General features: G+C 45.1%; 1 protein-coding gene across 6 annotated transcripts in view; it reads left to right on the forward strand.

Moving 5' to 3' along the window:
• Positions 1–24589, forward strand: part of BDNF (brain derived neurotrophic factor) — a 37410-nt gene extending 12821 nt beyond the window's left edge. For 2 of the 6 annotated variants that reach the window (XM_050335240.1, XM_050335243.1), the window contains exon 2: positions 23226–24589. In XM_050335240.1, the coding sequence (XP_050191197.1) occupies positions 23226–23987 (762 nt within the window). In that variant the 3' untranslated portion in view covers positions 23988–24589. Of the gene's footprint in view, positions 1–5819; positions 5981–6573; positions 6814–7194; positions 7713–9169; positions 9868–23225 lie in introns of those variants that run through there. The other 4 variants (XM_050335242.1, XM_050335241.1, XM_050335244.1 and 1 more) reach the window with 4 other exon arrangements.
• Positions 24590–25471: the final 882 nt, after the last annotated feature.

Here is a 25471-nt window from a genome sequence, read left to right on the forward strand (position 1 = left end):
ACCCACAAGTGCACCAACAGTTTTCTGATCTTCTTTAATCATAGAGCTCCAATGGCCTGATTCGTCACAGGAGTGCATCTCCAGCCATCTAATCTTTCCACACTCGGCTCGGGTTTCCCCCATCCCAAGGAATCACACACAGCCTTTTTTGGAGAAGAGGGGATTTTCTTTTCCCCTTCCCATGTCTGCAACTTCCTCAGAGTCTGCATTTTTGTTGTCGTCGCTGTTCCGTGCCCTCTTTTCTGCCTGCTGCGGTGGAACCGTGGCTGGGCTGGTAGCAGGAAGGTCAGGGTGAGTGGGGAAGGGCTCAGGCACCGTTCCCCAGACACCCAGTACACTGGATACTCTCGGGCACAACCCAGATACTTTGCTCTTTGCTCAGGTACTGGGTTATTAAACATGCCTGCAAAACAACAGCAGTAAGGCAGAGACACTCAGGAGATGGACAGCCAGTTTTAGTGAGTGTCAAAGCATCAGGGAAATGATAAACCCAGTGTTGCCACTGGGTTGTGTTCATTCTCTTCTTAATTTTTGTCTTGGTTCTCACCTTTTTGCCTGTGCCACTGTCCTCTATGTCTGCTATCTCCCCCTCAGTGTGGGGCCAGCCTGGCACAGCTCAGCACTGGCCACGGGACCAGGCAGTCAGGACAAAGGGTGAATTGTCCTCCTGGCTTCCCCCAGCCCCTCTGCACAGGGAAGAGGGATTTCGTAGGCAGTTTAGGAGTCCCACTGCCCAAGCAGTGCATGGAGTTCATGCAAAACCCCAAAAGGGAAGCCTAGAGGCTTGGATGGGGAGGATTTTCTCCGTGTGGGTGTGGAGGTGTGCGCGCATCGTTCGATGCACGTGGCAATTGTCACGTATGACACGTGTATTCCATTTCCATGACACTTGATGCCAGTAGAGACAACTATATGAGCAGTGGCCAGGAACAAACCCAGAAGGGGCGTGCTCAGCAAACAAGTATGTTCATGAGCAGCTTAATAAATTTATGTATAACAGACACATGTATTTCCTCGTTTGCAAAAGGCTAATCTGCACCTACCACAGAGCTGTCGGAGGAGCAGCTTCATGCACATAAGGTGTGCTAAAATCCCTGACTAGAAGGCATGGGACAAGATCCAGGGTGCAGATCCCACCATGTGATGGAAAGCTGGCATACCTCTAGCAGACATGAGAAGAGACCAATTATTTTAATTGTTTGTTGGAGTTTTAAGATCACTTTTGCTGTAGCTGCAGGGTGACGATTCTGAGCTATTAGGTGGTATTTTCTTGAGGAAAAATGTTGTGGTTGCTGTGCCTGTGATTGGAAGGGTAGGTTTCCCTGCCTTATCCTGCGCACATGCAGCCTACAAACTATGCCTAATGAAAGATCTTGGGATTTGTATTCCTGTCTTTGCTGTCTCACATAATACTTTCCCTGCTAAAATGAGGCTGAAAGGCCTCCTGACAGATGTTGTTCACTGGAAGCGAAATGAAGCTTGAAATTAAGAGCAAGTACCTTGTATTATTTGAGGCACAGGGTATATTACAGTAACCCATCAAGCTGCTTGCAGACCAGAATCACGGCAGCTCTTTGCAAGCTGGACACAAGGCAGACCCCGAGGCTGTGAGATCCAAGTGCCACCAACCCCAGGGCATTACCACACAACAGTGATGCCCAGGAGAGCCTGGCCAACCCCTAGGTGCGAGGGGTGGGCTGGGGAAGGGGTCACCACCATCCTTCTCTCGTCATCTCAGTCACAGCCTGTGTGATTAAAACAGATTTTACAGATTTGAGCAGAATTTGGGTTTGGTCCTCAAAGATGCTGAGAGTTTTCTAGTGCCACTGATCTTAATGTGGAGCATGAGGGGCTCTCTTGTGTGTGCTACAATCCCTGAATCATCAGAGAGCGGCATCACAGCCCAGTCATCTTCTTATAAATGCACCATGCCTGCAACCCCTGGTTGTGTACATAATCCATTGCAATTTTTAGCATTAGTTGAGTTGGAAAAGTTTATTTCCATGAACTTTCCAGCCCTTTAATGTGAAAAAATAGCAAATATAGGTAACTAGGAAACATGAATAAATATAATTAAACATAAAATGCTTGTAATGATATAAGAACTGACCTCAACCAATTAAAATTTTTAATAGAAAAAACCCTCCAGCGTCAAAACCCGAGTACATCAACAGCATTGTCCTTTCTGTAATCAGGATTAGTTTATATTTCCTGACAGCTGAGTGAGAAGCAGTCCAAATCTTAGCTTCTTGACCTTTTTCTCATTCAAAAACAGGTCAAGATACTATGTGAATAAAATGAGAGTGTAAAGACACATTTTGGGGAGGGGGAGACTGAATCACCAGTTACCTATCGACTAACTATGGACCTTTTAAGAATGTTACTCCTTTCAAGTATTGACTTTTTTTTATTGCTTCTCTTACAATTGCAATGGGGGAATTTAAGAGCCCCACAAACTACTTTATCATATAATTAGTTTATCAGAAAATTTGGACCTTGTACATCAATCACTGTAATGCATAACCTCCAGTGAGACAGAAACCAGATGTGCGTGCTTCTGCCTTCTTCTTTGTAGTATCTACAGCATCATTAGTGCCTATGCTACAGTTCAAATTGAATTCAGCAAAAAGCAATGATCTTAACCCTCCTGCAAGCAATCTGATATCACTGCAGGGATAAATCAACATTATGTTGATTGACAACTCATACTCTTCCGTATGGAAAAGGGTGAAGTGTGATTTGTGTATACAAAAGTAATAATTTTAATATGTCAGGTACAAGAAACAACCACTCAGTTTCAAAGTAAATGCTGTAAGGTGGGCATGTTGTGACAATAACACCAAGAGGCTCCATACCCTGAATTATCTGAAATCACTGGGAAAGGGCCTGCCTGCCCATTTCTTCCTCATGCAGCCTGTGGTGTGACTTTCCTTTCAAGTGCCACTCACTTCTGACAGCTGCACAATCCAAATGGGAAAAACATAGCTTCTCCTGAGACAGGCTGAAGAGGTCCCTTTCGGACACAGCAAGAGAGAACTCTTTCTGGGGCTACCAAAGAAAACATCAGGCTGCCTGATCTTTGCATCCTATGTATCCCACAAATTTCCGTGGTGAGGGTTTATGTAACCTCCAAGTTTATAGTACATCTTACGGACAAAGGAGTGGAGCTCCAACCAGGGCGGTGTCTCCATGTGATGACTTAACAGTTGCTTCACAAACTAACACCTCGTAGGCCGAACTTTTTGGGTTTCCTTCATTCGCACAAAATTCTCCGTGAAGTCAGGGTCCAATTGAAAAATACGAAACCCAGCCTGCATGTGCATTAAAAATCCAAACAGGTAATTATTTACACTACTTCTTCATTTTCCCAGTAATCAAGCGCTGGCTGGTAATAATCCCCAAAGGGCTGATTATACCAGCAAGATACAGCAGCTCTCTGACCACACCTCTTCCCCGGGAAAATCTGTACACCGGCGCAAAAGGCAGCGTGTCTGTAGCAGAGCAAAATTGGAATTTCATGGTTGCCTGGAATTAATGGTTCTCACGTTCTCAGCAGAGCTGAGCTGAAAGCGCGCACCACAGAGTGAGGACTTGCCAGGCGGTCCGTAACACACTTCCTTTCCAAAATTAAAAACTTGTTCTGATTGCAAGCAGACTTTTTTGGAGTATATGCCTTCTCCTTCGCTCCTGAGAACGAGCCAGCAGACGCTTAAGTGTTTCTAAAGCATGATATTCACTGCTGCTCATCTGCATGTCTGGTGTACCAGGAGAAGGGTCCTTCCTCCAGGAATAACACGTGTGTAATGTGTTACATTACAGCTGATTGAAGTAGCCTCTCCTGCTACTGTTAAACTTGACTGGTAGATCATCCAAATATCAGCAGGCATCGTCTTATGAACAAAGAATATTGAAATCTTATCACTGTGCAAAAAGGCTGCTGAAAAGACGCTGCCTTGGTGAAATCAGGCACCCACACTAATACAGTCAAGAAAGCTGAATGGTATTGTGCAGAGAGGTCTAAAACAGGTAAATAAAACACACATATTAACTTAGTTAACCTAGTAACTTAGTTCCAGTTACTATACTGCGTTTGAAATAGCTCTCAGACATCTACACAACATTATCACTGAGAGGTATAAGGTTATATCAGTGTAGTAGAGTGGGAAAAGGAATGGCTGATGCATTCCTAATGGTAGAATTTCAATAATACAGAAATAGCAGAGCAGGACTTGGTCTGAAGAGCTACCTATATTAGTGACTATCTATCAGCCAGCAAGGGCTGGGTGTGATTCCTCAGGCCCAGGCTGTTAGTGAGGACTTACTTTGAAAATTTGTCTCCTTTCTTGTAAATTGAGTAGATTTTGACTGGAAAACACTGACACCAAAGAGGTAGAACTGTCTCCATAGCTCAGTGGCACTTTTAGTTCAAACACATGAAACCAAACCCCCAAGTGCAAGAAGGATGGTAATGTGGTACTTAAACGTGATTTTTAGAGAAGCTCTTAAAGCTGCAAAGGTTATTAACCACCAGGAATCTTTCTCTTAATATATATAAAAGCTGGTTTATATGGAAGGCCTTAGGTGTACTTGAATTTCAAACGCCTGGGTTATTTTATTACTTTACTGATCTAATCAATGCAGGTGTTTCACAGCAAAAGCACACAAGGCTGTCTGAGGGCAGCAACGAGTTGCACACATTTCTCCTGGTATAAATAAATGGCCACAAGCGCGCTGGAGTGAATGGGCCTTTGGTGTTAATTGCGATTAGACAGGAGTAAGGCTTGAGGTGTAAAAACATACACGTCTTAACCGGTTCATAAAGGAGCTGGGATATCTTCTTCTTGGGGAAATCAACGGCTTCAAATTTGACCAACGAGGGCCGCAGGGAAGGACAGAGGTGAGGGCAGGGGGTGCAGTCAGTGCCTGTCCCGTGGGTGGCTGTGCCGTGGGACGTGGCACAAGGCGCTGTGCCCTGCCGGCACACGCGTGCGCTCCCGCCCGCCGCAGCTGGCCCAGCCAGGGATCGTGCCATCTCCCTGTCTTTACCAAGATCAGATGGAGCTACTCAATCAGGGGATGCCATTATTGCCTCCACCATGCAATTTCCACTATCAATAATTTACTCTATTTGCTGCGCGGGCAGAAGGGGGAAACGGCCAGGCAGATTTTTGACAGGGGGTACGGAATCCACCCCGCGGGCGGCGGGGCAGAGCCGAGCAGGGCGTTTCTCCCGAGATCCACGGGCTCCGCGCCCGCCCCTGTGTCCTCCGGCGGGCTCTGGCGCGGCGGGCGGACCCGCTGTCGGTCTCGGCCCCGGTCCCGTCCCGGTGCCGGTGCCGGTCCGGGCAGAGCCCCCTCGGGGCCGCCGGGACCTGAGCGCCCGCTGCGCGCCTGCAGAAAGTCACCGGTGTAACGTTACCTGGGGCGCTCATTAATAAGCAATGCCTGTTATTATCTTGATTGCATTCTTAATAGGCGAACTACGGAGAGGTCAGCGCGGGAGCGATATTTAAATAGATCGGGCTTGCTTAATACCCGGCGGAGTAAACCAATATCCCGCCGCTGGCGGGCGAACAGACACCCCCGCCCCGCTCGGGGGGCGCCGGGGGAGCGGAGCGGAGCGGAGCGGAGCGGAGCGGGGCCGGGCGGGCGGGGCGGGGGCGGTGGCGGGGCCGGGAGGCGGTGCGGAGGCTCTAAGCGGGGCAGCGCGGTGCCTGCGGCCGCCGCTGGCCGGGGGCGAAGCCGCTCGGCGAGGAGGAGGAGGAGGCGGCGGCGGGGCTGGGCCAGGAGGCTCCGGTTGGGCGGCGGGGAGTGGGGGATCCGGCTCCGCTGCCCTCCCGCCCCTCATAAAGCTTTGATGAGACACTTGAGACGCCGCCTGTGTTGCCGAGGCGGCGGGAGGTGGCCGGTGGGACTGGGCGCCCGGGAGAGGATGTGACTTCCCGGAGGGGACCCGGACAGGCTTTGTGTGGACGACAAGGTACGCGGCGCCCCGCCAGGAAACTTGGAGGGGCCGGGGCCCCGGGGAGGGGGATGCGGGAGGCTGCGGGGCTGGGCGGGCGCTGGCCGGCGAGAGGCGTCGGGGAGCGGGAAGGGCGCGGGGGGTGGGGGTGCCCGGGACAGCCCGGGCCCCTTTGTTCCCGCACCTGCCGGCCCGGCGGGGTTTCCCCGTTCCCGTTCCCATTCCCGTTCCCATTCCCGGGCGGGCGCGCGGGACCCGCGGGCGCTCCCCCGACGGCGGCGCGAGAGCCCCGCGCGGGGCGCGGCGCGCGGCCCCGGGGCGGCGGGGGGCGCCCCCTGGCGGCGGGCGCGCGGCGGGGCCCCGGCCCCCTCCTCGCTCCCTCCCTCCTTTCCCTCGCTCCTTCCTTCCCTCTCTTTCCTTCCTTCCCTCGCTCCCTCCTTCCCTCCGCCGGCTGCGGGGCACGGCACGGCACGGCCCGGCCGCGCAGGAGCCGGGCTGCGGGCAGGGCCGGGTCCGGGCGCCGCCCCGGCGCTGGCGGGCGAGGTGCCGTCAAGGGAGGGGCGCGATGCACTTGTTGAAGCTGGACCGGCGCTGGAATGTGAAGCACGCCGGGCACCCTCGCCGGGATCCGGTGCCATGGGCACCTCGTCCTCCGCCTCTCCCGCTTGCCCCGTCCGCTGGGCGCGGGGAGCCCGCCGGGAGGGGAGGAAGGAAGGAGGGGAAGGCGGCGCAGGGAGGGAGCCCGGCGGCCTGAGCGGCTGGAGCTGCCCGCCGAGGGGAGCGGCGGACCGGCTGTGGATTCGTATCGGGGGGTCAGACACCCCTTCAGCCGGAAAGAAACGGGTTAAATGGTAAATTTGGCTGGCGAATGTGCAATTAATACTTTGGAAACCTCGTGCTGTCCCACTGATTTTTTTTTTTTTTAATTTTTTTTTTCTAGAATTCAAAGCGTGAGGTGTTACAGCTGTGGGTCACGCTTGCTTTGCTTGTTTGTTTTTAAGAGGTGTTGATGGTGTCTTGGTTTGTACATTCCAGTTAAGATATGTCCTTTTCCTCTCAGTTTATTGTAGTTTGCTGTTCTGAGGTTATGCAAGATCAATAGTCATTATTTATTTATGTTTCTAGTAACACGGTTCTAATGAATGCAAAGAATCTATCCTGGCAATACTTTTTTTTTTTTTTTTTTCCCCAGCCAGTATTTCTGTAATCTTTAATTCATGGTGATAAGTACTTAAAATGAATTTCCTTGGTTGTCTGTAGATACGAGCAAAGGGCTGGGTAATGAGCCACCTGCTCGTGGGTGGGAGGAACTCTCACATCACTAGGTTTGAGTGGCTGGTTGTGCAGAAGCGAAGGGTTTCCTCTGTTTGCGCATGGGTGGCTGTCCCGAGTGAGAAGGTGGTCGTATTGTCCTGCTCTTTTGTGTCGGGGTAGTGCCCTGGTGCGAGTCAATGGCTCCGCTTGCGGAGCCGGAGCGCTGCCTGCAAGCCTTTGGGTGAAAGCTTGAGCCCAGTGATGGCCCAGAGTTAACCTGGGTGTAGAAGACAACACAGGCAGAGGGGCCGCTCTTGGCTCCGTGCGAATGCTGTGGTTTGGCAGGTGAGAGGAGGTGGCAGCTGCCGGGGGGACACCACGGCTTCCTGTGTGCGGAGCGGCCGGGCACGGGCTGTGCAAACACACCTGGGCAGAGGGAGAAGACAAACAGTGATGTTCTGCGGGAGCGAGTGCTGTCCCTCACCTTGGTCTCAGGGTAAGGCAATGGCTCTGTTTTAGCTCTAAAATACCTTGAAGGAGCTGGTATTAGCTATTTACTTAATATGTTTTTAGCTATTTACTTAATACGACTAGATATAGGAGCCTTTCTGCAGGGCTCTGTAACTCACAACAATTTTCTGCTGTAGTACTACCACTTAACGTTCAGCTTCGCTGAACCTCGGCTGGGAAAGCCCATATGTAAGCAGTGTGCCTTCTGTTCCTGTTGCCAGTGCTCTCTGCTTTCCGGAGCTGCAGGGTAGATCCTGTTGTTATATGGCTGTGAAATCAGGGGTAAACCAGGTCAGAAAGATGAAGAACATTTTTTTGTCTGAATAATGCAGATGTAATGGTGGAGGAAAATGGGTAAGGACTTTTATCTTGGAGGGAGTAGAACTAAACTGAAAAAAAAAAAAAAGTTTAATTTCGAGCAGCATGCTTCTAGCACCAAGGCATTGTGTTGTAGCAGTGGTGCTATGGGAGTACTACAGTGTGCTGGAATACTACAAAATGCAGTGCACAGACGCAAAGGATTTTAAAGACTCGTTAACGTGTGAAAGAATACAGGGGGAAATAAGGTCCTGTGCTTTTGATTGAAAGCTTTGGGTACAGTGACAGCGCTGAGCTGAAAGCAGCTTCAGTTAAAAGTCCTTGCAGTACCTGTAGCGCTGCACGCAACTGTTACTCTGGTGTTGCTGTAGGGAAATCACAACAAGCTGCGTGTTTTGCTCAGAAGGTAATTCTCTGGCGGTGTGCAGATACAAAAGCAGGTCACGAGTAACTTGGAAGAGGGAGAGCCTCTCAGCCCTCCTATGGGTAAGCACTGCATGAACACGAGAAACAATTCACTCAGTGACTTGTGTAGTAAGTGCGATCCCATACCTGCCTTCCCGGTTTGTATAAAAGGCTGAGAAGTTGTTCTAAGAATGTGCCCTGTGCCTACACTAGAAATCTCATGTTAGGCGTTGTGTGAATTGGTGGAGGCTCCACTAGAAAAGGATATGTGCTTTTTAATAGGTTAATTGCTAACTTGTCTTGACCTGTTTTGAAGCATATGTTGCGAGCACTCGGTTCCTCCTCAATAGCTGAAATGCTGCTTAATTGGGAAACTCTCAATCATTTCTTAGATCAGTTCATACACTGGCATTCTTGGTAATGCTTAGCTGTAAACACCCTTTAAAAGGAAGCTTTTAAAAGGCACTGAAGCCAAGCTATTTTTGTGTGTTGCTGAAATGAAGTGTTAACTCAATAACTTACTGTCTTCAGTTCCAGCTGGGAAGGTGCTGTGTGTAACAACTCCTGTTTGCTGTGATACACCATTAGGAAGCAGCACAGGTGTGTAGTGAGTGAACTGCCTAACGTATTGGGATGGGGCTGGTAGGCTGTGCTATCTGTCAACTCACAAATCCCACTGTTCCCTTTCCTTACCCATTACCTACTATTCAGTCTTATCTTTCTTTGACTGCAGGTTCTTTGAGGCAGGGACAGTCTCGCCTGTCTTCTCTTCCTGGTACCTGACAAGGATTTATCAGTGCTCTTGTAATTCAAACAATAAATAATAGATTTTGCTGTGCAGTGCTTGCAGACAGCTCTGCCATGGTCCCTTAAGCTTACATGTTCCCAGTTCCAGGCTCTGAGCAGTCCAGTGGGGAACACTGTTTGCGGGAGTTGTCCATGCGGAACAGGACAGTCGTATGTAGGGTCAGGCTCAGCCTTTCCTCCCTTTCAGCATTCAAGACCTAATTATCGAGGAACTGTAGAGTGGTGGGGTCCAACTGCTACAGCCAACAGCAACAATGAACATGGAGCAGTCTGAAATACTGAGAACGCCGTGGACTTGACTGAACAGGAAGAGTCGTAGCAACAGAAAGCCCATCTCATCTCAGGCACAATTTCTACCCTTTATAACCAGTGAACAGAGTGTTAGCTGTGAAAATATCTGACCTGATGTGATTCTGATTCTTGGTAACACTAATCCTAGTGGTAGCAGAATGTCCCATTACAGCATAATTTAGCCATCGTGAGTGGATGCAGCGTTCTGAGGATGAGTACCGTGGACAACCGGAGAAAGCAAAAGGAAACTTCCTTCAGGGATTTTTTTCATGCCCTGGTGACAGCTGCCATAAGGCTGTGGCAGTTGTATACTTTCCTTGGTAAGAATATTGTACTTTTCAGAGAAGTCATTTTCTGAAACCAGTTAATTAGGACAGTTATTTCTGGCCTTGGCATTTGTAGAGAACAGAAGGCATGATTGTTCTTATATTTGTTTCTCTGAGTCCTTTGATCGACTAGAAGCTCTCGATGCTTTACGCTATAAATTACCTCAATCCTTTGGCAGTTCATTCCTTTTCTTGTGTACTTGGTTAGGAAAATGCAGAAATCCTTGTGACTCAGCTACAGACTACTATAAATTATGAAGAAATGGGGGAGGGGGTCACATTTCACATTAGGAAAGGCAATTCTAGGAGGATGGGAGGAATACTGGTTGCTAAATTTGAGATAAGCATCTTATGGTATCTCAAAATCTGAGCAGCTACTGCCACCTACAGATGCACGAACCACACAGGCTGCTCGGGCTGGCTCTGGCAAAGGAGCCTGCACCATTAAAATGAATTAATCCCAATCCTCCTTCCTCCTCAGTACAAGTTTAGTGTATGAATGTGGGCCTTTTTTAGCCCTGCAACTGAGGTGCTGCCCGTGAATCCTGTTCTAGACATTTAGGTAATTAAGTTTTATACAGTCTTCTCTGTCTGGCTTGAATAGGTAAACAAGAAGCATCACTTTCAGTAAGAAAGTATTTGCAAGTCAAATTTGTGCTGGTTTGGTACAGCTGTTGGTGAGACTTTATAGCCTGTCTAAAGGTTGCACAAATAAAATGCAATGTAGAACTAGTTCCTGAAGGATTTGAGTTGGGTTGAAGGTAGGTTTGTTCCCCATCCCGTTGTTGAAGTCTACTTGTCAGGGTCTGTCCTTTAATAAATATTTGGTGGACTAGGAAAACATCCTGATTTTTCCTAATGTTAATTAACTCAGCAGCCTTTAGGTTGGTTTCAGTAGATTCATAGTTTTCTCCATTTAAAAATTGAGTATCAAAGTTAAGTTGAGTGCATAGGGATTTGTTGCTCCCTCAAATCTAACAACATGGAATGCACTTGTATCTGCTCTTTGGTTCTTTGTTTTGAGCCCACAGCTTCTCATTTTTGTTCTGTAGATGAACCTGCTTTAGCAGGTTCTTCCTCTGCATTTGAGAGAGTGCTGTTCTGTATTTAATTTGTGGAGAACTGCTTACAGAGAGAAACAATGCGTCTCTTTTACCCAGTGAACTCACAGTCTCATGTGCAATTATTTATTTGACTCCTAGAGACACAGTATGATTTGGGGGTTTTCATAATGACTGCTAACCCTTGGCTGTCAAATGCCCAGTGGGATAACAAAACCAAAGCAACTAAACCTCAGTTAAACTAAACCTGGAGCTGACAAGCCACTGGTTGATTGCATGTACTATATAACTTTCCATGGGATGGATTTTTCAGTTTCTTGAGATACTTTAAGTCTGTCAGCATAAAGTTTAATGGGGTAAGATCTTAATGCATAACTTCTCAGGGAATAGAGTTTTCCTGGGGGAAGCTGAGGAGCTGTGATCCAGGGAGATTTGCCACAAGTCAGGAGGCAACTGCAAGCTGTTTATACCATATCAGGGTGCATGAGAGCTGTTGTACCAACCTAGAGTTTGAAAAACTGCTCTTGGCTCACGGGAGTTCCACATCAACCTCAGCCTTGCCTGTATGTGCATTGAGCTACAGGTAGGCTTTACGTGCATGTAGCATAGAGGAGGAGCCTGCAAAAAAATTGAACTATGCAAAATCTTGAGCAAAATGTTGTTATATGCTCTCTACTAATTCAGCAAAAGACTAATGCCAGAATTCTGTAGTACATATCTTTTAAAAGTGAGTTATGCTTAATCTTGCGCCTTATCTAATGTGATCTAAACACTGCTTTCTTTAAACATAACAGCTTTTGGAGAAATGAAGTTTTGTGTAGATCAAGGAATTAAAGGTTATGATCTCTGGATTCCTTAGTCCCTTATGCCATTTACTTTCTAAGCTTGGTGCAACATTTAGTATCCATATGGTTTAGTTCATCCATCTTTACACTGACCATGACATTCTTGTTGAGCGTTCAGTATGTGATACACTGAGCAGAAAAGAAATTAAATTTAAACTTTATTCAAAGGCTGAGTTAGTAAGTAAACCAATCACCCCCTCTTAGCCACAGTTGTCACTGCACACAGAAGCGCGTGGACACTGCTGGGATGAGCGACAGGACTTGTTTTGCAGTATTTCTAGGTAATTGTGCCTGCTGGCTGCCTCCATTAAGACTTGGATCTTCACTTGCTATTTACATTCCTTCTGAGTTGATAATCCAGTTTGACTGAGCCGTAAATGCCAAGAGAGAAATGCTGTTTGATAGAATTCGTACCGAAAGCCAGCGTGAGTCCAAGGGGGAAGCAAAGTCACTGACAAGTTCAAGCTGGCAAGGGTGACCTAACCAGAATCCATGCCAGGAAACTGTGGTGAAGTATGAATGTGCTGCTGAACATCGTGACCATCCTTTGTTTTTGTAATTGGTTGAATCCAAACTAGAAATAAACACATCTGAAGTTTTCTATTTTTGCTTTTCCAGATGTAAACATTACAGTTTGTGTCGATGTAATGATTTTTTTTTTTGTTGGTGGCAGCTTATGTCTTGCAGATGAAGAAGGATTGTTTTTATTTTACAGGGGCAAAGAAGGATGTTTCACATGGCATTGCAGCAGCAGGGTGCTTACTGATGGGGTATTGGCAAGTTGCTGCCAGTGAAATGGTGCAAAGAGAGAATATGCAGGTGCATCTTCACGTCTCACAGAAACATATATTTTGTGTAATGACTTGCAAAAGAATCTCTGAAAGTGAGTTTTCCTCCTAAAAGCTAATGTTTGGCGTGTGAATTTAAAACAAAGAATAAAGCTGTCTTCCCTGAAAGACTCATTTTAAGTCCTTTTCCAGTTTTGAACTAGTGAAAGATTGCTGCTGCCCCCTGTGCAAAACTTTTCTGCCATTGAAACTACAAAAGTAGGAGGAACGTCACCAGTGAGCAAGGGTGTTGCAAAAGGATGTGAGTCAATTCCACACACCTCCATTAAAAAATAAATAAATAAATAAAAATGTTTAAGAAGAAACTGGGTAGAGGACTAAGCCTCCAAAAAAGTTTACCTTTGAGACTGACAAACCTAGAGGCAACATCTTGAATTCCATAAGCCTCAAACATGAAGTCATGTGGCTGGGTTCTTAACCTGTTTTGTTCAGCATGGATATCGTTGTGTATTTCTTTTTCCTTGCTCTGATTTTCGTAACTGTTATGAAACTGATAGACTCTTGTGCTTGGAAATACTATAAATCATTTCCCCTGCCCTTAGCTGATGGAAGGACAGGTATGCGGTGAGAGCCAGAAAACACAATAAATAACTTCCATACCTACTTTAAATTAAACACTTTGGAGCAAGTCTTCAGTTGCAAAGCACCACCCGACCTGTTAATATTCAAGTTGCACTCACTAGAAAATGGCTGCAGGGGAACTGCTGATGCTCTGCATATCTTGTAATTAGTCGTGTTCAGGCATAGTTTTGTTGAGGATAGTCCTGAGCCATTGGTATTTTAACAGAAAAGATGGATCTGTGGAGATGCACTGGAAGACAAGATGACCAGAACTCTTTTTTTTTTTCTTTTTTTTCTTCCCCCCTCACCCTTTTTATTGTTTTGATGGTGATGGTGCTGCTACACTGGCTTCATCCCCTGGAAGTGCTGGACATCCCTATTACAAGTAGGCATGGCCTTTCTCTTCTCGTTTTGTCCATCTTAAGGCCGATCCTTGGTCCCTGGAAAGCTGCCTGGCTTGTGTTTATAGGGCTGGTAGATCCCTAGCTGTGCAGTGGTACTTCTGCATGGGAATAGGTCTTTCCTGAATTTCATGGCAAGTTTGCTGCAGGTAAAAGCAGCCTCTGGATGAGATGGGAACTTGTGTTGCATTTCAATCAAACTTCGTAGAGGTTTTAATGGTGAAGAATGTTAATGTTTTAACACTAGTTTTGTTTTCCTTGTTGTTCTTTGTTATGTGATGGTTGAGCCCACAAACTGGGAGCATGAGGCTGAAAGCTGAAGAATGAGAGAAGAAACAAAAAGCCATATGGCAATAGCAGGAGTTCCTGCCACCCCACCTTAGGCTCGTGACAACATGCCCTACATTTAACCTACAGTCAGGAACTAATTAACGACACAGATGGAAGTGAGCTAGCATATGTATTCCAAATAATACCCCTAAGGTTTTAACCAGCCTCTTTCTGTGTTAGACATCTAAGTTACCACAGAAAGATTTGCAAAATATGGGGATGATGTACATGGTAAAGACAGCTTTGTGGAGTGGCTGAAGTGAGGGACTGGGGCCAGGGGCTCTCCTGTTCTCCTCTGGTTCAGGAGCAACTTGCTATGCAATCTGGGGGTAAGATGTTTAAACATATTTGTGGCTTTCGGGCTACCCAGAGGGAAAACAGGGTTTCTGATGTGGTTCCTCCTCACCTAAGCGTGTTGAGATTCAGCGTTTGCGAAGCACTTTGGAGGCTTTGATAGTGTCTTCTCCAAGAAATGTTCAGCTGGGGAGTCACAGTAGCATAAGTACCAGATCTCTCTCCTTTTGCAACTTTTTACCTCTGTAGCTACTCATGATCTCTGGCAGGACAGCTCTGCTTTTAATTTTGAATAGGATGGTGACTTTTAGATAGTCTGTTATGTTGTGGAGATAGTTGGGAGGAGGAGAACACTTAGTTGTTTCCAGCAGACTAATTGGGTAATTTAATGTTTCTTGCTTTAACTTTCTCTTTCCTCCCCCACCCCCAGCTATTTGAAGAGAAGCCATCCTTCCCTGCAGGGTAGTAGGATCTGCTTACGTGAAGGGACAGGTATTGAAGTTTTTTAGAGAACTGTTTATTTAATGACTGAAATCTCATATACAAACCTACCCTTTGGAGCTTAAGGGCTCTTACAGTGAGAACTCTGCTGGCAGCAAAGCCACTTTCTTCAGTGGGGGGGTTGTGCGTGAAACAGGACACCCAAGTGAGGAACATTAGGTGGTATTGGGCTGGATTTTGCATACTTCTCTTTATAGGCATGTCTGGGCTATTTGTGTGCTTACAGCAGTGGGGGAAGGGAGGACCTAGGCTGCACACCTAGAAAGCTTTTTTTTTTTTCCTTCCTCTTTAAAGTGTAATTATTACCAAATATGCCTGCATCCCTCAGGAGTCCTGAGTACAAGGAAGCTGTTTTGCTGAAACCTGTCACATTTTGCTTGGCTACAGCTGTTAGCTCTAGTTTAGGTGGTGGCTGCATATTTATGTCGTGGTTTTCTGACCTCATAAATACTGGGCTGCTTTTACAACTGGCATAAATCTATGAATGGAACACTATGAATTTATACCAGGAAGTGACAGTGTCCACCAGGATTAGGTCTGCTGGGACTTACTGCTTCAAGGAACCTCAGTGTTTTTGTGGAAATAATTCCCCCTAATGCCACAGTCTATAGTTATATCTGGTGGCAAGCATGAAAAGTCATGAACCAGGTAACTTCATTTTTAATTGAGGAGGAGGAGAATCCATTGTCTGTGTAATTCACAGGAAGAACAGCGTAACACTCCCCTGTGAAAGAAATTATGCCATTGTACAACTGGGAGAAGGCAGGAGTTTGACAAATTAATTTTTCCTGCAAGGCTGCAGGTTTTTTTCCTGTGTGTTCCATTGAATGTTTGTACTTTGAGCAGTACAACTGATGAAGCTTGTTTTCAAACACTTGAACCTTTGCCAGATGTACCTTCTCACCCCTTCTAGTAATTCCAAACCCTTTCCCTTCATGGAGCTTGTGAAATGAAAGCGAAAATAGCTGTAAGTGTGTAAGCCCATGCACTGGTGTTTTGCCCAAGAATGGAGGAGGGGGGTAGATTATCTGGGTGGGTCTCAGCTATTGGCTTGCTGGTTATACAACGTGACCCTGTGTATCCCTCTATTGAATGGGTTGAAGGTGGCCCCAAATTTTTAAATTAGATTAGGGATAGAGTACCAGGCATAGCAATTGCAGAAGTCTTGTTTCAACATGAAACCACTTAGGAGGTGGGGAAAAAAAAAAAAAAAAAAAGGCTGAAAACTATAATGCTTTGAAATCTGTGGTGAGCTGCACTGTGACAGTAAAATATCAGTGGTGAAAGAGCACTTCTTGCCAAAGTGTTTTCAATAGTTATGTTAACATATTGACATCGTTTTCCAACAGTGTTATCTCTGAAGAGAAAGCTGTTGTCACAGCAGGGCACGTGTGGGGCTGGCTGCCCAGTGAAGTGGGTTGGATTCCTAATGAGTGTATCGTTATTCAACATCAAGTCCTCATTACTCCATTAACGTAGATTGAGGTGACTTTGCAAACTTGAAAATTTCTGCTCCTGCTCTGGTTCTGCTGCCATGTGACTTTGGACTTGAATGCTCCCAGAAACTGCTTCGGTCCCTCAGTGTAAGCTTTTATGCCTTGCCCTGTCTATGGAAAACATTTCCATGGAGATGCTGTGCTAACAACTGGACTGAGCATGTGTCTAGAGAAATCTGCACACAAGGGCGGGCAGCCAAAAGATGACTGATAGCACCACTGGCAAATGCAGGCACGTTGTTAATACCTGTCAGGGGCTCTGACAACAGGCATTTCCAGTTTCTGGTTCACGCACATCACAACACACTAATCTATCTGCTTCATTTCAAGTACTGGCTATGGCTGAAAGCAAGGCATTCTCTTACAGCAGTGCCAGGGACTCGGCAAAGGCAGGAGTCTTGCACTAAGCGGGTATAGCCCTTGCTCTCCTCCCCGTACCCTGGGGAAAGCACTGCCTGCCCAAACCACGGGTGACTGCCTCATCTGGTGGTTATGCCTTTTAACAATGGATTTTCCTTGGCAAAGCTTCCCTTACGTTCCTGTTGGGTGCATAATGTTCTATAGGTCCTAGGAAGCCTGCCACTTGCAGCAGAGCTGATGCGTGCGTGGGATGCTTTACATGCTGTTCACTGGTTTATAGGGCACTCTGTAAGATCCAAGCTCAACTGGTACAGCAGCTTCTGGGTTGTTCCGGGGCTGCTGGACACATGTCACAGTGCAAGGGATCCAACCCGCACTAGGCTGCATGCAACACGATCCATTCTGTTCCTGCTCCCGGGTGCCAATTATCCTTGACTTCAGTGGGAGCTTCATGTGTGTACTTGGCAGAATAGCTCAGTCCTGTGATGATTCAGCAGAGTGTTTCATACCAAAGAGCCATTGTGAAATGGAAGGCAAACCACAGATGCAGCTCAGAGGTCTGAGGTTCTGCCTTAACGTTCTCCTGCGCCCAGGTTGAATTAACATTCCGTAAAGCTCTAGTGGCTTTTGAAGCAAATGATTTCGGAGAACTGTAATTATCTGCTCCCATGGAGGAACTAGGAATTATCTTGGCATGGAGTAATTATTTCGTGGATTGTTTTTGTGGCTGCTTTTCATGTTTGGGAGGGGTTAGGTAGCGTGTTCTGTAGGTGAACTTTCCTTTCACGGAGATTGCATTAATGTTACTTCTGAACGACCACAGTAATGGCACAAGCATACCTCGACATATACTCTAAAAAGATTAATGCAGTTTTTTCTGAGCCTGAAGTCAATTTTGAAATTGGAACTTGCTGATGCATAGGTTTTAGGCTTGGAAGTATTGTCCCTACTGTACAGTATTTGTGGCATGGCAAGAGAAGTGCAGCATGATATTTACTCTGGTGAGCAGGAATAAACCTGCTTTTATTTGAGGAGGACATTCACTGCATACCCTGGGATTTCAACATGAAATGTTGGTTTAAAAACCAACCAAACAAAAACCCCAAACAAAACAAACCAAACAAAAACCAACCAACCAAACAAACCAAAAACAAAAATGTTTTGAAGCACATTGAGATTGATATGAAAGGTGGCATGCACACAAGTACCCTTTGGGAGGTTTGTTTGGTTTTTTGTTTGTCTTTCCTTGTTTACAACTGGAATCACGGCTCCCCATGCAGTTTGAGTGCCCCGAGAGTGGGATGCTGCACAAACAGCTGGAAAGGCAGTATGTGTGTCACCGGTTGAACAATCAGCTCCCTTTGTCAAAGTATTAAAATAGTGCACAACTCTTCCATGGATGTTGTCTCTCTGGAAGCTGTGACACTATCTGTGAGTCTGGCCTGCCGTTCCTTCACTTGCACCTACTGCCAACACTCATCCTGCCTGTTTCCTGGTATGGGCAGAACTGGTCTGAGATCTGTCCGACAGAGATCCTGCTGGTCATTCCCTACAGCCCTGCACTTAGCCAATTTATGCATAAGCATGTTTGTAAATGAGGAGACTGTCTGCTCTGTGCCCATTAAAGCACCTTAATTGGAGCTTTGCAGCGAGCGTGTACTTTGCTGTTTGAGTGTCCAGAAAGGTACGGTGAAACTCTGTAGGAGAAACTCTGATGCACAGCTCTGTGAAAGATCAGGACTGTGATGTCATGGCATTATGATTTCGCCATTATTTTCTCTGGGTTCTTTCCCACCTCTGGTTTTCAGGAGAGGCTGTGATTTTTGTATGCACTGGTGAGAACAAGGTCTGATAAAACCTTGGAACCGCACCTTGGAACTATCCTTGTAGTGCTTTAAACAGATGCACGCTTCTCTAGAGCCAGTGTAGGCATTGCTGGAGCTTCTTTGCTCTCAGAAGCCGTACCACAGGCAAAATTTAGCAACATAAGATGAAAGCAAATTTCTCATGTTAAAAGTTGTAGTTAAAGTTAACACTACTTGTAAATTTGCTTGCTGTTTATCTTGGACTTCAAAATGCTTCTTAGTCTCTGCCATCTCTGGCATTGTGGCTAAGTAGATGTTATTACCTCGGGGAAAACCAACATGAGAATAAATAAAATAGATTTCTTCTTCCTGACATGAAGCACCAATTTACAAGAATACAAATTGGATGTGGGTGTGCATGTGTATGTATCGGGAGGGTGGGCGCTTTATTTGCAGTAATAAAAAATAATTATACAGTTTGCTGCATAAATGGCCTCAAGGATAACCAGAGTGTGTCAGACATCTAGTTATGCATGTGATAAAGGTTAATAGTATTTGTTCTCTGTGCATTTAGTCTTTGCAACTCATGTGCTGACACGCATCCCATTTTGATATCTGTGCACACACTCTGGTAATGATGCGTAAAGCAGAAACTCATGCCTGTGGCATTCAGTAGTATTTAGTAAATTGAACTTTTGTGTAAAGATCTTAGAAAATGGCAAGGCAGAAAATGAATGTCATCTTGCTGCTAATTTTATCTGCCTCCACACACTCCTTTCTGGAGATTAAAGCATTATGAATCTATTCACTACTGAAAGTTATTTCAACTTCCATGGCACATATCAGGATGCAGAAAAGCAAGTGCATGTTCACAGCTGTCCCTCGGGTCTCTCTGCTGGAAATACAACCTGTTAAGCTGCTAGATTCCTGCTTAAAATAACTAAAAATAATGAAATAAAACAATTAACTGGTGAATCCTCATTAAATACAAACACTGAAATAAATAGTACAGCAAGGTAACTGACTGCATATGTAAACTAGCTGTAGATAATTGACATGACCTTCATTTAATGAGCCTCCTTCCCATTAGTGGAGATGACTGCCACAATTATGTGCCCTTATTCTAGCTGTAATTGTATGGACTTTATTGAAGTACAAACTAGGTCACGTCTTCCTGAGATCTGGTCCATGGTGGGTGACCTCTTTTTCATTGCTACAGCTTTGCTGTGCTGCATGAAAGCAGGAAGGATGCTCTTGCAGCCATGAGAATGGATGGCATTCAGGAAGCCAGTCTCAAATGTGATTCCTGACAGAGGTCTTGTGTGTCCTGAGGGAATAGTTTCAGGCTTGCTCTCAAGGAGGCTGGTTTATATCTATGTTATACAAGTTAGTGGGTGTACACAACAGTCTACAGGACAGCAATTGGACCAAGATTTCCTCTCCTAGGGAAGTCTTTGATCTTTTATGCCCAAAGTTGTGGCTGAACAGGAGTGCAAAGAGGTTGCAGTCTTCACCTGTTGGTCCTTGAAGGTGTGGAGTAGAGACCTGAACCTCCTACAGCTGAGCAGGGAGAGCATGAGGGTGTTGTGTGACTGCAGAGTCGGTGATTTTTACATTGTATTTTCCTGACTGCATGTCTTACAGTGGTTGTGCCTACTCTCCTTGTCTGGCATTCAGTTGTATTTATGCCCTCAGCACATGAATTATCAGCCAGGTTGCTCAGCACTGGTGAGCCTCCATGGGAAGTGGGTGCTGGGTCTGCCGGGGTATCCTGAGGTGCTGGTGTTACACAGAAATGCTGGGGTGACCCAGGCACGGCCTTGGAGCGGGGGATATTCAGTACCTTGCTCAGTAGTAGCACGCTGGAAAAACAGGAAAACACAGTTTTCTCCCATGTTCCCAACACAGTTCTGCTTCCAGACAGGGTGACCAGCTCATAATCGGAAAAATGTACGTAGTATGTTAGTGTTTGGGGTTTACAAGGCACTTACTGTAACAGGACAGGAAGTATCTTTAATCTTTGCAATATAATGGAGGTTTGATAGCCGGGGAACAGAGGAAAAGGATTGGAAGCTGGCATCCAAAGTGTTTCCAGTGACCTTGGTGCTACACTGGGATATTAGTCCTGCCTCACTAAGAAAGAGATGAACCGTGCACTCAGATGTCAGTTCAACAATAGCTGAAAGGTTGTGAAGTGAGATATCTTACTCTGCTGTAGCATGTTGAACTAGTAGATTTTTGAGCAACTGCTAAAACAAATTGCAATGGCTTCTAAAATGAAGATATTTCCCAGGTGATAAAATATTATTTCAGCGTATTAAATCACTGGATATCATTTTGCTGCCAAAGACAAGGGCTGTGTATATTGCTCAAGTCACTGTCAAGATAGAGGGAAGAATCTTTTCACATCCTGCTTGCAGACTTCAGCTTAGTCTGGGACTCATTTACAAAGAAATAGATGTTTGATCTGTGATCTCTTGCTGGCAATATTCCATGTGTCTGTCCTGCTAAGGCTTACTTTGACATACTCTTCTGCTGCTATAAAAGGGAGGAAGAGGAGTGGCTTTTAAGCAGACGTGTTTTCTTATGTATTATCAGTATGTTATTGTGGGTAATGGCTGTCTAAAAGTTCTTGGTTTTCAAAGTCTAGTTTTACACAGTTTTGTGCCACCCCAGATAATAGTGCCAGTTGTATGTCACTGCATGGGATGTAAACTGATCAAACTTGACAGCAGTTTCCTCGCTAAATGGAAGCCAAAACTGATTAAGAAAGAATTAATTTAATGTGATATATGAAGTACTGTTGTATCTGGTGATCAAACAGCCGTTGGGCAGAGAATTCTGAGGGCTTATCGAAGTCAATCTGCACCTCTGTCCTCTGCTTTCCTTGCAAGAGAAGTGTCCCTGTGAGTGAAGCTGCACAGCCACTATTTGAGAGGTAAACAGCCCAGTGACAATAGTGAAGGACATGGCCTGGTCCGAGGGATCCTTCTCTCCTTTGTTCCCCCAACTAACTTGAAGGTGTGCTTACCTGGTGGGTGCTTCTCCTTGTCCTGTGCTTGTCTTGGTGCCTCTTGTGTTGTGCCCTCTCTCTCTTGTGCTGGAAGGTCCCTTGGGGTCCTACGTGCTCAGACAGGCTCTGTCCTCCAGAGTCAAGAACTGGCTGGGACCTCTGGGCACTACTTTAATAAAAATAACAGGAACTTGGTTAGGAGCCAGAAGATCTGTGTTGTGTTCACTGCTCTGGTGGTCACAAAGTGTGATGTGGGTGTTCGGGGTTCTTTTCCTTTGAGGTCTTACGGAAAATGATTCTCCAAAGATGTAGTATGCATATTATTTTTTATTCCACTGGGTCTGCATTTGTTTGCTAGCTGAGCCAGCCCTTTTCAAGACAGCAAAAGTTGTCTTGTTTCTCCTTGTTTGATAAAGGAAGACTAACAATCTTTTTCCTCGTTTTGTAAATCACCTCTGTAATATCTCTCTTCCCTTTGAGAAAGAAATCTGACACTCCCTGTAGAATGTTTTAAAAATCCTAGGATGAAAAAATCTGCAAAATATTAATGTTCTGCATGGCTGGAGCAAACACCATGTTCCTGTGAGTCACAGATGTCAGGCTTGTTTAATCTCAATAAATGTGTGCCACAACAACACTTTTAAACAGGAAGAGAGATAGAGGGATGAAGGAAGAGTTGTGCTGAGGTAGAGAGAATTCCTGGCCAAAATCTTGTTCAGTGAGGGGTTAGGGGTGAGGAGAGCACGGACACAAACTCAAACACTTTCCACCTTGCCTTCGCTAAGTAAACTTTGAGACCAATATTTTGGGCATTTCCTTTCTGGTACACATTTTATTTTATTTTATTTGTATGTTTTATGATAAATTGCCTTTCCATGTTCAAGTCTTAAGAGTACTAGTTTCCCACAGCATATTTGCAGGAGATAAAGTAAGTCTTTCTACACAGCACCCTGTTGGCAAACAGAAATAGCATTTACTGCCAAGTATGAGGTACTTCCGAATGAACTTCAAAAGCTCTGAAACAAGCATTAGCTGCTTCTTCAAAAATGTGAACAATGCCATTGCTTTCTAGCAAGCAGGACTGGTGAGAACAGGGATCAGAAGGCGGAAAAATAACAACGGGATGTGATGGATGTCGTAGTAGCACTTGGGATCAGACAGAAAGTATAGCTCTCTGTCACTGCAGGATTTGGGGGGTTCTTGTAACAATACTTAAAGTTCTCGTAACAGTACTTTCCTCCTCTGCTCTTGAGGAGGAAACAATTTCTGCCCTGATCTCAGATTTTTATGGTTTCTTCCTGCGTTTTGAAGGTTGCTTTCAAAACACAAATGTGACTTATCCTGGTTCTGTTCAGTTTGTTTGTGGATACAATCGATGAGCTATTTTTGCCATAGAGAGATCTTTAAAAATCAAATATTTACGTTAGCACTTGAAATGGAAGGCTTTCCTTTCATGATTGTGAAGCTGTCTTTTATTGCTGAAACGCTCCACTGCTAAGTAGCAGTTCTGCTTTTTGCTGTTACTTGAAATAGGTGTAATCAGTCAATAAATGAGGGGTCTGCATAATATCTAATCTGATACTTACTACAGAGAGACTTTGGCACATGAGAACTCTGACTTGCTGGGATCAGTGTTGCCTAAGTGCAGCATATGCTTTATCTGAAACTCTAAATGAAGGCACACTCTTCTACAAGAGTATGCTTTATCCCTGGTAACAAGTTGCAGCTGCATGCTGCAGATCTCTCTAGAAAAGTGCACCGAGTCTTGTGACAGCTTAGGTGAGTTTTTATGACTCCAAGCCTTGTAAGTTTAATTCATTTTTCTTGTTTTTAACAGTTCCACCAAGTGAGAAGAGTGATGACCATCCTTTTCCTTACTATGGTTATCTCATACTTCAGTTGCATGAAAGCTGCCCCAATGAAAGAAGCTGGTCTAAGAGGACAAGGCAGCTTGGCTTACCCAGGTCTTCGGACCCACGGGACCCTTGAGAGCCTAAATGGGCCCAGTGCTGGTTCAAGGGGACTGACATCGCTGGCAGACACTTTTGAACACGTCATAGAGGAGCTGCTAGACGAGGACCAGGACATCCAGCCCAGCGAGGAGAACAAGGATGCAGACTTGTACACCTCCCGAGTCATGCTAAGCAGTCAAGTGCCTTTGGAACCCCCGCTGCTCTTTCTGCTCGAGGAGTACAAAAACTACTTGGATGCTGCAAACATGTCCATGAGGGTCCGGCGCCACTCTGACCCGGCTCGCCGTGGGGAACTGAGCGTGTGTGACAGCACGAGCGAGTGGGTGACGGCAGCGGAGAAAAAGACTGCGGTGGACATGTCCGGGGCCACCGTCACAGTCCTGGAAAAAGTCCCAGTGCCCAAAGGCCAACTGAAGCAATACTTCTACGAGACCAAATGCAACCCTAAGGGGTACACAAAGGAGGGCTGCAGGGGCATAGACAAGAGGCACTGGAACTCCCAGTGCCGAACTACCCAGTCTTACGTGAGAGCTCTCACCATGGATAACAAAAAGAGAGTTGGCTGGCGCTTCATAAGGATAGACACTTCTTGTGTATGTACATTAACCATTAAAAGGGGAAGATAGTGGGTTCGTGTTGTATAGATTATATTGAGACAAAAATTATCTATTTGTATATATACATAACAGGGTAAATTATTCGGTAAAAAAAAAATTAATTTTATGGACTGCATGTATGATGGAAGTTTATACAGTACAGTGGTTACACAATCTATTTATTGAACATATCCATGACCTGAAGGGGAACAAAAAGTCATTTGCGCACAAGTTAAAAAAAACAAACAAAAAAAAACCTAAAAAAAAAAACAACAAAAAAAAAAAAAAAAAAAAAAAAGCCCCAAAAAAAAACCAAACCAAAAAAAAAAAAAAAAAAAAGAAAATCAAGCAAATGAAAAAGTCTGCATTACATTCCTCAATAACATTGTGGTTTGTCGCCGTTGCCAAGAATTGAAAATATAAAAATTTAAAAAAAAAATAAAATAAAATTGCATGCTGCTTCAATTGTGAATTAATGATAAACTGTCCTCTTTCAGAAAAATAAATCGAACCAAAACATTCTGTTTACATTTTAGACAGTAAGTATCTTTATTCCTGTTAGTATATATGTTTACTGCTTCTAACTTCTGATAGCGTTGGAATTAAAACAATGTCAAGGTGCTGTTGTCATAGTTTTACTTGTTTCTCTTTTACTTTTGAACTCCCATCAGATTTAAAAAGGAAAAAAAAAATCATTACTTTATTCTGGATTAAAAAAAACAAATTTGTTTTTTGTATGTTGTGAAGGTGTTTGCAATAGCAATCCAACTACTGACAAAAAATAATAAAAAGAGGCAACTGAAAAAGAATGGTGATGTTCCACTTCACATTGTTGAACTTCAGGCTTAAAGACAGCACTTATTTAACTGTATGGTAACACGCTTTCTTGGTGGGTTTTTTTCGTTGTTTGTTTGTTTGTTTTTTGTTGGGTTTTTTTTTTTTTTTTTTTTTTTTTTTTTTTAAATTTGCAGTCTTTTGAGACCTGCATTTGCTTATACTATGTTTGTTTGTGTTTGGTATTTTTTCTTTCCCCTTTCCTCTCTCTGGAGGCACATTGGCTGTGATCTTTAAAGTATTTCAGTTACCGTAGGACTGGAGCTTGTCATATAGAGAATATTCTTTAGAGTGTTGAGAGCAATGATTTTCATGGAATAAAAGACTGTGCTTGGATCAAATGTCTTGGTGAAGCACTAGAAAAAGGGTCTAGAAAGATGATGGTGGATCTGAAATCAAGTTGGTTGTGGGACTTAATAGTTCAGCCAGTTTGGGGACAAATAACAGTGATTTGGGTTGAGTGAGGCCGTCCCCCTTGCAGTCACTACTGGGTGTTGTCCTGAGCATTCCTCACCCTCCATCCAGAGCATGCCAGCAGCCTGTAAAGCTGGTGGACAAAGTCTGGTGATGTCTCTGCCTGTAGGAGCCCAGGGAACGAGCTTGGGAAGGAGGCAGAACCCTCTGCCGTCAGCGTCACTTTGTGAAACAAATAAATACTGTGGTTAAAAAAATACTCTCAG

This window comes from Myiozetetes cayanensis, unplaced genomic scaffold (assembly GCF_022539395.1).
Source record: "Myiozetetes cayanensis isolate MyiCay16 unplaced genomic scaffold, myiCay2020 scf6-25, whole genome shotgun sequence".
In the NCBI taxonomy this organism is placed as follows: Eukaryota; Metazoa; Chordata; class Aves; order Passeriformes; family Tyrannidae; genus Myiozetetes; species Myiozetetes cayanensis.